General features: G+C 43.9%; 2 protein-coding genes across 2 annotated transcripts in view; one reads left to right on the top strand and one right to left on the bottom strand.

Annotated features, from left to right (window-relative positions):
• FNIP2 (folliculin interacting protein 2) overlaps positions 1-4,851 on the bottom strand; it is a 65,254-nt gene extending 60,403 nt beyond the window's left edge. The window contains exon 1 of the mRNA XM_054989591.1: positions 4,602-4,851. Coding sequence (XP_054845566.1) covers positions 4,602-4,705 — 104 coding nt within the window. The 5' untranslated portion in view covers positions 4,706-4,851. The remainder of the gene's footprint in view (positions 1-4,601) is intronic.
• Positions 4,852-6,391: 1,540 nt separating this feature from the next.
• PPID (peptidylprolyl isomerase D) lies at positions 6,392-14,933 on the top strand. Its single transcript, XM_054989611.1, has 10 exons — positions 6,392-6,546; positions 8,392-8,532; positions 10,036-10,142; positions 10,565-10,753; positions 11,113-11,235; positions 12,321-12,427; positions 12,785-12,926; positions 13,856-13,942; positions 14,029-14,071; positions 14,501-14,933. Exons 1-10 carry the CDS (start codon positions 6,462-6,464, stop codon positions 14,587-14,589), a joined length of 1,113 nt encoding a protein of 370 aa, XP_054845586.1. The 5' UTR covers positions 6,392-6,461; the 3' UTR covers positions 14,590-14,933.

The raw sequence follows: 14,933 nt of genomic DNA, 5'->3' as shown, positions 1-14,933 counted from the left end.
CCTCCTTTGTGGTGATGAAGTAAAGAAAAACAAGGGAAAGAAATCTGGTTAAAATTAACACACGGTACGAATTCTAGTCTTTAGGCACAAATTCCAGTCCTCCCCTTGTCTAGCAATTTGACTGAGATAGGAAGACAGTATCTGCCCCCAAGTCAAGAATACATATTAAGCACCTTCTGACAGCCTGGAGTGTTTCAAAAACAGATCTTAAGATTTACTTGCAATTTTACACAATGTGGTGGATGTTTAGCAAAGCTTCTGATTTATTATCCTTCTGATGTTTTCTTTGTATTGTAGTGGTGAGAGTTCTGACGAGAATCAGAAAGAGCCAGGCCTTCCGATGGAAGAATGCTAGTGACCCTGGGCTGGTCACACACACTCAGCCTAACCTACCTCACAAGATTGTTGTGAGGATAAAAATGGAGGAGAGGAGAACAATGTAAGCCTCCTTGGGTCACCACTGGGGACAAAGGAAGGGTACAGTTTGGTGTAGTGGTTAAGAGCGCAGGACTCTAATCTGAAGAGCTGGATTTGATTCCCCACTCCTCCACCTGAAGCCAGCTGGGTGACCCTGCGCTAGTCACAGCTCTCTCAGAGCTCTCTCAGCCCCACCCACATCACAGGGTGTTTTGTTGTAGGGATAATAATGACATACTTTGAAAACCACTCTGAGTGGGCATTAAGTTGTCCTGAAAGGCGGTATATAAATTGAATGTCATTATTAATTATTATTATTATTAAATGAAATAAATAAATGAAATACTGATGATGCAGACTTTCCAGAAAATTATGAATTAGAAACTTTCCTGGACTTTCCAACGCCCAGTGGTTAATTACATGGCAGACTGATGATTATGATAGTCCTTCATGTAGGAAGAAAGATACAAACAAGAATTTCAAATCTTGATTTGTCCTGCACCACCGACCAGATGAATTCATAATTTGATATCTGATTGGATTATTATTATATGTACTTATATTTTATTCCTTCCATCCTCTCATGGTTTACAAATCAATAGAACATAAATATACACTCCTAGGGATCTCATTTGACAAACATTAATTATGATTTTGAAACTAATATTGTCTTGGCAATTGCATCCATTCATTGTTATTTTATGAAACAATGCATTTTTAGGAAAAGAATTGGAAAATGTTCCATTTCAGACAATATTCTGACTCAGGTCTCTGGTATTATTTATTTATTATAAATATTTTCCCCTGCCTTTATGCCCTCACAGAACCACCAAGGCAGCTACAAATTAAAACATAACTATACATACATATGTAGTTATGGTATATACCAATACATGACCCATCCATACAACCAGCAAGGTTTATAACTGGAACCTAGACCTAGCATTAGCCTTGCCTATTCCCCTCAACATACATCACCTAGGACACAAGACAAAACCAAAACATCATACAGGCTGGGACCAGGCTTGCTAAAAAAGAAAAAGAAAAAAAAAGGCAGAGCTAGACCCAATTTTCATTTTGTGCTATCTCAACAAAGTATCTGCAACTACAAAATAAAACTGTTCTCTTGCTTTGGCAGACTCTTCACACTGAAGCACATTTCATTAGAACATAGAACAGAAGAAAGTCTGTACACTGCAGAAGATACTAAAGAACCTTGAATTCTCAAATACAGGAATTAAATATTTCATTTACTAAACTAAACTGCACGTTCACCAGCCTCCTTAATTTTCACAACACAAGCAGCAGAGCTCAGCTCACCATACCTCAAGTTCTGCCTCACAACAAACACCGCACCTCACAGCAAACCTCTCACCTTCCCCTTGTAATGCTGCCACGAAGTTATAGAGATAGTACTATTTTACCTATTTTCTAAACCTCTAATGACTTTAAGCCCATGTATCAGAAGTGGGAAAGCCAAGCACTGTAGAGTCAAACTCTCATGTTTTCTTATGATGAGGTTAAAAATAGTTTCTAAAACCCATCATTTGACAGCTATAAATCCCAATCATACAGTCCACAAGGAGCACAAGGCCAAATGACCCAGTTTGGTTACTTTCAAAGTGGCTTTCACCTTCTCTTCTTGACACACTAAGCACCTCAGAAAGTTCTCATGTCCACAGGAGAGAAGAACAATATAATGCAGGACACTTCAGCACCTGATCTGCTCTTGCAATTACACAAATTTGTGGAGTAGAACACTACTGAGTAATATAATTCACACTCAGCTGGGTTTAGGTCCAAGAGCTTCCCCACTGGCTCAAGTCCCAGCACTTACTTAGAAACAGAGCACTGAGAAACATGGTGAGCATCAGCAATGCTCACAGCCTGCACAAATATGTCACAGAAAAAGCAGCTGTATAGGTACTGCCTGCAATTTATCTGTGTGACTGATGCAGAAAATCCTGAAAAGCTCCAGAAAAGCACAGGGCTTCCACATAAACAAAAAGGGAATTCATCATAATAAACTTTATTGCATTTGCTCATATCCTTAGCAAACAACATCGGGAGAAAAGTGCAATATAAATACCAGTTAAACCCCTTAAAATGGCCATTTAAAATTAAAGGGAATAACTTATTTGAAATTATTTGTTGTAGGGATATAAGGCAAAAAGAAAACAAAAAAGCCAGCCCCTCTTTTCTTCCTCTCCACAGCACATTTAGCATTTCAAAAGAAAGGAATCTGGCAAAAGATCCAGACATTACCCAATCACAAGACCCAAATGGTCACAATGAATGGAGTGGGAAGTCATGTGAAAGTGTGCTGTCTATACATGTGATGTCACCACACACCGGCCTTGACCAGCTTCCCTCACAATGCAAGTGAACAGGTTATGAAAATGACAAGATTTCTGAACCATCTGATTAGTCAGCTAAAGCACAAAGCAGGTTTCGCTCTGATGGAGCCCCTCCATTTCACTCCACACGTAAGCAGCGGTACGAATTACTGCAGAAGAAGCTAAGCCTCGAACCCCCTAGAAACTGCAAAAAAGAAGATGCACTTTCACTGTGTCTTGACAAATTATTCTCTTAGCCAAATGGGTCTACTCAAGCCGGATTATAATTAATACCTCTATATTTTATAAGCCACCTCTGGCAGGTTCCCTGGGAAAGCAGCATAATTTTTTTTCTGAATAAAGTGAGAAATAAATTCCCACCCACCCCCAAATCAATAGGAAGGACATTAATTTTTGCTCATTTGAATATGTTCAAAACGGACACAGAATAACTTAGCTCGGGACTCAGAATTACCTTTGTACCGCTCAATTCAGAAGCTATTCCATGCCTTTTATCTATTAATCAACATTCAGTTACCATACAAAAGCCACGGGCAACTAAAACTTATTGTGCCAATTAAGACAACCAGCAGTGCATTTCTGCAGTCACACTAGTTGGCACCTCTCTGACTTGCAGAGTTATAAATGCCATTCTGAGCGTCTGTGTGGAATCCCTTGACTTTAGTGCCGGGCTACACTTCTGTTTGTTTGGCTGTGTTCTCTGTGCTTCCCCTCAAGATCTCTTTGTAACCCTGTTGCTTGCATTTGGGGGGACTCGCCAGCAGAACAATACTTCTGGAGTACAGACTTGAAAGGGCGCAAGGTGTGATTCTGATGCAAACTACAAACTAACTTTCCACTTCTAATGTTGCACCCATCTCAGACCATATCTGGTCTCTATATTCCTAACATCCAAGAAATGCTGTGCACACTTCAACAACACAGATATGTATGCATAGTCTAGGTTCTTTTCATGTGCACAGAAGACTACTGGAACATGGTAGAGACTCAAGAATATTAAGAGTTCATATTATGATGGGCACAGAGCAGCATTATTTGACCTATATCATATTCAGGAGACCCAAGAGTTCAGAAGACGGTACTATAGGGACTACTGCAGTTGCAATTTTCAACAGTTCTAAACAGCAAGAAGCATTAAAGTCCTTTTATATTTTATATATCTCTTTAATAATCACAGCACCAGCGGTTGCAACACAAACTACATCTTTAGGAAATTTCTTAGGTGTTGCCCTTTAAAAAAAGGCAATCTTATTCCAAAAACTAGACAATCGTTTTAAAATGCGAAGTTTTAAAACGCGAAGTGCCAGCTTGGGACTGCAAATCAGCCTAATTTTTGTCCTGTCCCTGCAAGAAAAACCCATGCAAAGAAAAGTGAGCTTCATGGAGACGGATTTGGACCCAGCTCTGGGTCGAGGCCCGAAGGAGAGCCTTCACACTGGAAGCTCCGGACTGGCGAAGCCAGGCTAAGCCGCGAGGAGAAATCCCTAAAGCCAGGGGGGCCCGGGAGTCCAGACCGGCCCAGAGCCGCCAGCCTTTGGCCAGAGGGGAGGCCGGTACGAAGGAGATGCTGAACACGTGCACCCCGCCTTCACCTCTCCGGGCCATTTTTATCAGCCCAGCCCCACCCGGCCGAGTCCGACCCAAAGGCTGCCGGCAGGGACCTGCGGCGGGAGTCTCCCGCCCTCCACGTCGATGAGCAACAAAGCTCGGCCACTTTCCCCACGCGGCGCCCGGCCAAGGGATGCCCCGGGCGGCTGCATCGGCGTCCGGCTTCCAGCGGGACTTCCGAAGGCGCGGCTGACTCCGGGGGAGGCACGCGTCGCTCACCTGATCGTCGGCCCTTCCCTGGGCGCGCTGCAAGGGGGAGAGCCCGAGCTGTTGCCGCCGCCGCCCCTTTTGCTGAAGAGCTTCTGGAGCAGAGTCGGAGCCATGCTGGTGCCGCCCGCCTGCCTGCCGCAGGGAAGCGGGAGCCGGACGCGCGCCAGCCGCCCAGTCAGTCCGGAGCAGCATCCGTGGCCGCCGCAGCCGGCCGCCCGGAGGGGCCAACAGGCAGCGCCTCCGCGGGTTCCCAGGCACGCAGCAGCAGCAGCAATGGAGGCGCCGCCAGCCGGTCATATGACTGGACCCGCTGAGCGCCTCTGCCCAGCCGCAGGCGCGGCGCCCCCCAGCGGCGCGCTCCGCAGGCCGTGGAAGCGGAGCTTGTGCCTCAGCCGGACCGGGGCCAGCACAGACCGCCCGGGGACGCCGCAGGCTCCAGCCCCCGCGAGCCCAAAGCACAAGTGCAACCCCGCCAGGCCTGGGCTCTGCAGCAGACGTCCCGGGGCCGAGGTGAGCAGGTCAGAGGCCAAAATGAGCCATCAGGGCCCCCCTCGCCAAGGCTCCGGTTTACGCGTCTCCTTTGCAAACGTCCATCGTGAAGCCGACACGCAGCTTGTGCCTATCCACGTGAGTGGAGGCGTTGTGCAGAAAAGGCAGGGGCCCGCTTCGCTCAGGCGAAAAAGTTGCCCTAGGCCCCTGGCTGCCCAATCCCCTGCTAAAGGTGGGCCTGCTGGGAAGGGATCACTGTCTCCTCTTGCTGAACAGCGAGAATGGCGTCCAATAACACCCTGCAGACCGACTAGATTGCCAGGGGTCAGTGGCACCTGTAAGACTAACAAATTTTGTGGTAGGGGATGAGCTTTCGTGAGTCGCACTTCACTTCACGCGATCACTGAAGCCGTGACTCACAAAAACTCATCATCCCCTATCACAAATTTTGTTAGGCTTATAGGTGCTACTGGACTCTTGCTCTTTTCCACTGCTACAGACAAACACAGCTAACCATCAAGATTTCTAGGGGGTGAGCTTTTGAGTCAACACTCGCTTTGTCAGACACATGTGGAAGTTGACGTGTGTTGGGCTTCACCAAGCAAGGAGGGAGGGGTATTTAAAGTAAGGGTGGAAGGTATAGTAATACTGTAATTAGCTTGGTCAAGTTGGGGTGTGAAAAGCAGAAAATCAGCATCTGTAGTGAGAAAAGAATCCAACGTCCCTATTAAGCCGGGGAGGAGGGGGTTCCATTGTTCCGAATTTGCAAATAAACTCAATGTCAGCAAGCTGGACTTGCGATTTTCCTTCGACGTTTGTCTGCTTGAGAACTGCGACTTTGAGGTAGGCGGTGGAACGTCCTGGCAGGGTGAAACGGTCTCCCGCTGCGTTTTGAATGCTGTCATTTTTTATTGCAAATTTCTGTCCATTCATTCTTTTGCGAAGGGACAGACCTGCTGGTCCCATACAGAGAACGGCAGGGCGTCGCTGACACTTGATGGAATATATAACGTTGGAAGACCAACAAGCAAAGGAGCCTGAGATGAGGTAGCTGGTGTGGTCAGGTGTCCACACACTGCGTTGTCGGCATGCAGTCGCTGGCCTGCAGAGTTGCCGCCCCGCCCAGCCGAGACCCTTTCTCCGCGGCTTCCCCGCCGCGCGCGCTTCCGCCAGAGTCAACCCCAGCAGCTTTCCTCAGGTCTCTGGGCGCGCGCACAAGCACGTGCACTCGCGCGCCGCGAACCTTCCCTGTCGGCTGCGGGGCGGGGTGGAGCGGAGCGCGCCGCGAGGGCGGAGCCAGGCAGGCGGAGCGCGCAGCGGAAGGCCGAGGCGAGGCAGGGGCGCTCTGCGGCGTGCGTCCGTCCGTGGGCAGCGGCCGGCATGTCTCACGCCACTCCGCTGGCCAAACCCTCCTCCCCGAACAACCCGCGGGTCTTCCTCGATGTGGACGTGGGGGGCGAGCGAGGTGCGGGTGGGAAGGGCGCGCGCGGTCGGGGGCGCTAAGCGAAGCCGAGCGCCCCCGCGGGAGGCTCCCCGGTCGCCTGCCGGCTGCAGCAGGACCGCGAGCTCTCGGGTTGCACGGACGCTGGGGTGGGGCGGGACGGGGAGGGAGGAAACGACCCTTCGCCCATGGCATCCCCCTGCAGAGCTCTCCAGCACTGGGGACCGCGTGCGGAGGAGTGTCTTGTACGCATGTTACCATGGATGCACGTGGGACTCTTACTACCTGCATGATTCCTTTTCTTACACGCATGAGTAACAACTCTTCAGCTGTATTTGGAACGTGTGCGGCTAAACGTCCCTTTTAAATCTGGCTGCCCTCATGCAGGCGCCGCTCTGGCGTCGTTGCTAAAGCCGAAGCGCGCGTGTGTGCCTCCTGCAAATGCGCGCGGGGCGGAGGCGCGCGTGGTCACAGAGCTCCCCCGCCGCCGCCGTTTTTAAGGGCCATCGTTAGCCGGTTCTGACGGGGAGCTTTATTTGAATGGGGAACTTCGCTAGAACTGCCCCACTTTAGGCTGCAGTTGGCAGAGTCGTATATTGCCCCGTTAAAAACAAAACCTGGCGCTCAGGAGAAACGTCCCGCCTCGCCTTTTGCATGCCCTGTTCCATTTCTGCGTGCGGGATTTTAAAAAAGAGCGATCCTGTCTGCAGTCCAAAGGGGTTCAGTCCAAGGAAGAAAGCCCTGCCCTTTATTCTGTGTAACGTGTAAACCGGCTGCCAAGCATGCGGCAGACTGGAACCTGCTGGGCTTTAAGGCAGGCTGTAATGAGGAAAGGTTAAACCTCGCCTTTCCGCCCAGCATCGCATGCTACAACCCGGTTGTACAAAGCAAGTAAAAATACCCCTACCGCATCACATTATTTGTTCATTTAACTAGTTATCCTATTAGGTCAGATCGTCCTGGTTGCATGTATTGCCACAGGATAAAAATAAAGGCATCCTTTCTTTGTCTTTCTGGGCTCCTGGGAATGCTAAACCACAACGTGAACAATCAGGCCAATTTTTGTTCACCTTTAATATGTGTGTGATTCTGGTCTACCTCTTTCTATATAAAGAGATGGCTGACTGCAACTTTGCCCTTAATAAGAGGTATAATTAGCAATAGCTTATTTCCAAGAGGCTGTATGGCGCCATGTAAGTGACAGTCATCAATAATCAGCACTTTGGTTCTGGTCAGAGTAGCACTTGCAAATGTAAAAGGCTTAGAAGCATTGCCGGGAATTTGCATTGCATGTTTGCTGAGGGGAAATAAGGGTATAGTTTAGGAATACTGAACTGTATTTACTGAATTTTCCTACAGGATACGTTCTAAGCATAGCAACAGTTCCAACAGAACTTATTATAAACAGAAAGCTTTAACTGTGTAAGGTGTCAGTGCCGTCACCTCTTATTAAACTACACCTGCCTCTGTGGAACTGTTGGCATTTCATCATTATTTAGGGACATACTGGAAAGCTGCATTGGTCAAACTGGTGCAGGAACTACGTTAGAGCATCAAGTGGTAACGTGGAAATTCCATATTCAAAACTTCGCATGTCTGTGAAGTGGTGGTGATTTTCAGCAAGGAATTCACTCCCTTATTCTTCCATCTTTTGCTGAGTATGCAATGAAAAAAAATCTGTAGCCTGTAAGGGGTCTTCCTCTAACTTAAGTGGATCTTCTGTTGGAGGAAGAGCTACTTACGTTGGAAGAAGGCTCCAAACTTTGCTCAGTGAAGTGCTAGGATACATAGTAGTGTGTACTACCCTGAGGATGTTTAATAAATGACAGACTACAAATAAGATAAGGTTTTACGCTTCTCTCGTTCCAGTTGGTCGAATTGTATTGGAATTATTTGCCGATATTGTACCTAAAACTGCTGAGAATTTCCGTGCATTGTGTACTGGAGAGAAAGGTACTGGACCCACAACTGGAAAGCCTCTTCATTTTAAAGGATGCCCTTTCCATAGGAGTAAGTTCATATTGTCTTTGTTTTTTTCCATTTGCTGAGTCTGTTCATGATAAAATATTTTAAAGGGAGTGAGTGCTTTTTCCATCGTAGAACTACAGAGGTATTTTTCAGGGTCTGTGTATGAATGAAAATGTGCGGAATGTGTGGGGAACCCTCCCGCATCACCACCTTATGGCTCTGGTTCTCTCACATCTGTTCTTCCAGCTGGCTACCCCCTCTTCTTCCTGGCTATCCCAAACTCTGTTAGTTTAATTTTTGTGACGTCAGTCTGTCCAGTGCAGACATCACTGTTAACTTTGGGGGACATTGTCCCTAAATTACCTTAGAAATGGGGAAAAAAACAACTTAAAGATCTTGCCTACATGATATTAATGAAGCCTAGAGCCACGTTTTTTCTTTCCTTGCTCTTGGCATGTATACGCATCATACTGGGTAAGTCCAGAGAAGTGGAGGTCCATATATATCTCCTATATTTCCATCCAGTTATGCCGGTTTACTTCGGCGGTGCAGGGAGCTGCTCTGCTAAACTGCCCATGTGGGTATGCTAAAGGGAGGAGAGAAACCAAGCTCTCTTTATTTTTTACAGAGATCACAGTAGAATGTATTTGTCATTTAAATCTGCTGCAATCGATCTTAATAGAAAAGCTGATTTAGTTCAATGTGTACACTCTTTAAGTGTTTGGGGGGAATGTATGCTAGCATCTCATAACTATAAGAAACAGATTTGGGGCAGAAAATTTTCCATTGCTTCCCTTTTCTGCAGAAATCTTTCCATTTTTAAATATTCATTAACAATAACAAATAACAAATAACAATGAATGGATGCCATTGCCAATACAGTATCAGGCAACTCTGGTGGTTTCAAGCTTATAGTTCATGTTTCCAAGTTATCATCCATAAGAATAGTGTAAGAGAGTACATGTACATTTATTGATTTTATAAATGGAGGAGGGAATACAACCATAAAAACGTACAAAAATAATCGGTAATAGAATCAAATACTTACGTTCATGTCTCCTCTCACATGGTGGAAGGGTTGTTGTAATCAGCAATCTGATACAGAACTATCAGGTAATGTGAGTGCTACTGAGGTACCATCTTTAGGAGAGTTACATCCTTTTATGTCCACAGAAGTCAGTGGGCTTAGACGGGTATAACTCTTCTTATGATCGCACTGTTAAATTCTGGGGAAATAGATAGGTGGACAGCCACGTCCGTGGCACATTAGGCACACATCTTTGTCAACAGTTTTCAACAGTATAAGGAGAAGCTTTGTTTACTAAATATAAGTCAAAATAAGCATGCTGAGTCATATCAAGCTGTATTCAGGACATTTGGAATTCTCCAATTGAAGTTTTTTTCCGGAAAACCCACATCACAGGTAAGAAATTAGCTTCAAGCGTATTTTGGTAATAAAAGATTTATAATTCTTTTCACAAAGTGACACTCGAGGATGTAGTCCGACTCGGTGCCATCAATTTTCTTTTTGTCTTTGATACTTAGTTATTAAGAAATTTATGATCCAGGGAGGAGACTTCTCAAATCAAAATGGAACAGGTGGAGAAAGTATATATGGAGAAAAATTTGAAGATGAAAACTTCCATTACAAGGTAATTAATTAATTTGATAGCATAATTCAAAATGCAAATATTTATCGCAATAAAATTTACTTCTTGCAGATTTTACCTGTAAGTGCTAAGATAGCTGAAGTATGGTTGTACAGAAATGGTATTTGTTAGGTTTCACCTCCTTTCTTAGGAGAGGGGAATGTTTCAAACCCCGTCTCCTTGTACATCTCCTCCTAACTTAAGTTTTTATATAAAAACTGCTATGTTAATAAGGAACAGGTTCTGCAACCTCTGAACGGACACCTCATGATTACTGCTTTATTTTTCATATGAAATGCATTAAGTATAAATCCTTGTATCTTTAAAACAATCCTGCTGAGCAAAAAGAAGCAACATCTTGGGAAGTTCTCTCTGATTCTTGCAGAGTTATTTTCTCCCCGTAACATTGGTGTCATCTTCTACAGCATGATCAGCCGGGATTGCTCAGCATGGCAAATGCAGGACAGAATACAAATGGTTCTCAGTTCTTTATCACAACTGTGCCAACTCCTCATCTGGATGGGAAACATGTAGTCTTTGGTCAGGTGATCAAAGGCACGGGTGTAGTAAAGCTTCTAGAAGATGTTGACGTGAAAGGGGAAGAACCTGTTCAGGTAAGCTGGACCCCCACCAAGAAGATCAGTTTTTCCTTCTCACTGAAAGGCTATAAAAGAATAGTCACATTGCAAACTGTAGACACCCTTACCTAACCACTGAACAATAGAAGAGGACAGACATTTGTTATGGAGGTGGGTAATTGGCTACACTGGGCTGAGGTTTTGCTCAGGTATAAATTTGTAGCCTTATAATGGTACATGTGGATGTGTGCCCTTGTGAGTTGATATGTACTAGACGCAGTCTCATGACAGCACTTCCTAAACTGAAATCTATAGGAAAGGAGATTAGCTAAAAGTTGAGAGGAAGCGGTATGTTTTAACAAATAAAAGCTGTATTTTATACTTTTTTTCCCCAGTTGTGCATTATTGCAGAATGTGGAGAGCTGAAGGAAGGAGATGACTGGAGAACTTCTCCAGTGGATGGCTCTGGAGACACTCACCCCGACTTCCCTGAAGATTCTGATGTGGACTTTAAGGAAGTAGGCATCATAGCTCTGTTTCATGCGTTACCCTTAAAAGATGTCAAAACTGCACTCCCCATATATACGCATCGCTAGTGACATGCCTAGGGAAATACTGTGAGATTTTTCAGAATTATAATTAAGTTGGATTCGCCTTATTTCTGCTGTTTAGTTTCCATTGCATCCGGACAACTGTTTCAGGGAAAACAAAAGTCTTTTTCATTAAGAATTTATTCAAACTCATCGAGGGTAGCACCTCCAACATTTACTGCTCGGGAGCTTCCTTAGCTCTCCTAAGCTATCTTAACTGGTTCCTGCTGAAGACAGAATATTAGACTAGGTGTAACTGTGTTGTGATCCACAAAAGCAGTATAAATGTTGATACCCTTAACACCACCATTTCCAGTTTGTGGTGGTTTAAAGAACTATTTCAGCCAGTCTAGCAGGATTCTTTACCCAGTCCCTTTCGTTGTCCTCCAGTAGCATTGCAATACCTGTAATTGGTGAGCATTTAACAAACGCTGGCCATTTTAAAGTGTCTGGGATTCACCTACCCTGTATATCAAGCGTTTTTCTTGAACGAACCAGTGTGCTTACGATGCATTCATGTCATCCTTCCACTGTTCAAAACCATAACGGGGGTTGTGGAGCCTGTGTGTACGCAGATAAGTATGCACAGACATTGGTTCACACAAAATTTATCTTTTGAGAAGATGGTACACAGGAATCATGTTCCTCTTTACTGAGAGCACACATACAGGTTGCCACGGGAAGCCCATGAGTCCGTCCTTTCCATGGAGAAGAAAAAGCACAGAGGAGCATTGTATGTTCAGTTTATTCACTTGCCTGGTTCAACCCAAGACAGTATTTATATAAACTTTTAGTATTCTAATTGGAATAATATATCTTAAAATGAAATAGTATTTGGTTAAAAAAAGCAACGTGATTGGCCTACACATGTACTCTTAAGTTCTACCTTAAGTTGTCCTGAAGGGCAGTATATAAATCGAACGTTGTTGTTACTGCCAAGCTGGCTTAGGAGGAAAACTTGCACAGCTTCTCAAATAGCAAAGTATGTATTTGAGTGCCTATTTATTTTGCAGATTAACCAGATTGTATCTGTAGCAGAAGATATAAAAAATATAGGAAACACATTCTTCAAATCCCAGAACTGGGCAATGGCACTGAAGAAATACAGCAAGTCTTTAAGGTAACTGTTAATGTTCTAAATAACTTATTTGACTTTTCTCCTTCTGTCCAGTGATACTATTTAGTTAAATTTGGGGTTTTCAGAAGGGCTCTTTGTGAACAAATCCATGCTTTTCTGATTTTCATGTCTTGTAACTGTACAGATAATGTTTACCTTTTTCAGCAAAGTTTTCTGATTATTAGAGATAAATTGCACAAAGCATGGAAAGACCCCCTTTTTCTACTTTCTAAATTATATGTCTGTTGCTTGGATGAAAATTCCGCTCTTTCTTGGTCTGGCAGTATAGCCCTCAGTAGTGCAAGTTAGATTACACATAGTAATGCTATAAAACTAATTCAGCAATCTTACTTTGTACAGATACATAGAAGCTTCTCTTATTGGGGCAGGGAAGGAAGATACAGCAAAGCTGAATGCTGCTGCTTTGACCTGCTATTTAAACATTGCTGCGTGCAAACTGAAACTAGGAGAGTGGCAAGATGCGATTGATAACTGTGCTAAGGTACATGGTTCTTTTTTTAACCAGAAAATTGCTATAAAATGGGAAATAAAAGCATCTGTTTCAATAGCTTTTCACATCACCACTCTTATTGTATAGATGTGTGTCTAGGGCCACATTTGTTCTTCCTACCCCACAATAAGATTCTGAGGAAGTTTCACTCTGAGGCCTGATTTATATATAGTGTGGACCATAAGTAAAATGTTGAGCCCATTATTTTTAAATTTACCTGTCATGTTTATTGACCTGACCATCTGTAGCAGTAAGCATAACAGTGGTGCATGTTTGGACTGTTGATGTGCTAAGGCTTCATATGATTGGGCCAACACACATGGTAAGTGGATTTAAATGTGTTGTGGCAGGTGTGAAATATTTTCAGATAAGCACTGTATGGTCACATTCGGACATATCAAAACTCTAGCATCCCTCCCGTCTCCTCTCTTACAAAGTGTAATTGAAAGCATCCTTCCTGGTTTAGGAAGGCTTCAGTCTAACTCTAGTTTGCTATGATGTACACATACCACAAAGCATGCCAGCAAACTATGCTTGTGCTGATAGCTGAATGTGGCCCTTGAGTGATTCATATCACAAAAGCCTTACAGTAGCTAGAAATAGGTCATTTGCATAGCTGTAATTGTCAGTCACACAACCCATTTCAGGCTTATATTGAAATCAATCACAGCATAGCAAGTAGTCATGTTTATACTCCACAGTAGCATAGAAACAGAAATAACAGACAATTGTGTGTGCTAGAATCCAGAAACAGAAAGTATCTACTAGCAATAGCAATTCAGATTGGATTGATAAGGGAAAACCCAGTTTGATTAAGTACACGAGCTGTCTTAGAGAGATCCTGAAGGTCGTACTACTGCAGCTGTTTTTACTTTACTGAATCTTCTGAGTAATATTGCACATAACGCTTCATTGTACAGGTTCTGGCCCTCGATCCTACAAATACCAAAGCACTTTACAGAAGGGCTCAAGCTTTGGAAGCAACAAGAGACTATGATCAGGCATTGGTAAATAATACTTCTTTTTGCTTAAACTTTATCTGGTAAGACGTGGGTAAACTTTGCCTAAGTCTGTTCCTTTTTTCCCTTCACAGGCTAACCTCCAGCAGGCTCAAAGCATAGCTCCCCAAGACAAAGGTAAAGGCTCTGGATGGCTTCTTCCTAGCAGTATGGGCAAGGTAGCTTTGCTGATAAGCTAGTCCACGTTTGCTGAAGACTGCAAGTGCTTCTCTGGCATTTAAGCCAGGATGTGTTTATTCATGTGAAGATTTTTAGTTTGGCAGAACTGGGGTAAATTCAATGCTCCTTCAGCTTTTTGATCAATGTTTCTGATTTCTAATGATTGCTGGACAAAATTCAGGGTCCAGTAGCATCTTAAAGACCAACTAAGATTTCCAGGTGCTTTCGAGAGTCAGAGCTCCCTGTGTGCGTAAGGAAAATTACAGTGCATATAGTTTAAAGGAGGAGAGGGTTCTTTCTCGGTTTGTTACTTTTGAAGATGGTGTGAAAACTTGTATACTCAAGCAAGCATAAAACAAATTAACATGATTTTTAAAATTTTCACAGCTATCCAAATGGAAGTACAGAAAATTAAGCAGAAGATAAAGAACCAGAAGGAAAAAGAGAAGGCAGCTTATGCAAAGATGTTTGCTTAAATTGTTTTTCCCTCCTTCACTAATTTTGCATTTCTGTGCACAAGCATTGGGTATTTAAAGATTATGGTCAATAACGATGCTGTTTACTGTGTTTGGATCTTTTAAAACCTGCATATGATTTCACATTTCTTCAGTAATGAGACAGTAGTCGTTGTAGAAATATAGAACACTACTAAATAAATTTGAGAATGATCAAGCGCAATGAGTTTGGGGAAAGTTCAATAATGCAAGTTTTAGTTCCTTCCGTTTTCCAACTGTCATTTTTGTTAGTGCAGATCTCCAATGCCATTCTGTGGTTATTTAAGAAATAAAACAAGTAAGCGTTCTGTAGACTATAATAAAAC

The sequence above is a fragment of the Eublepharis macularius genome, chromosome 10 (genome assembly GCF_028583425.1).
Source record: "Eublepharis macularius isolate TG4126 chromosome 10, MPM_Emac_v1.0, whole genome shotgun sequence".
Taxonomy (NCBI): domain Eukaryota; kingdom Metazoa; phylum Chordata; class Lepidosauria; order Squamata; family Eublepharidae; genus Eublepharis; species Eublepharis macularius.
The sequence above is the reverse complement of the archived record's forward strand: the minus strand, read 5'-3'. Positions and strand labels throughout refer to the sequence as shown.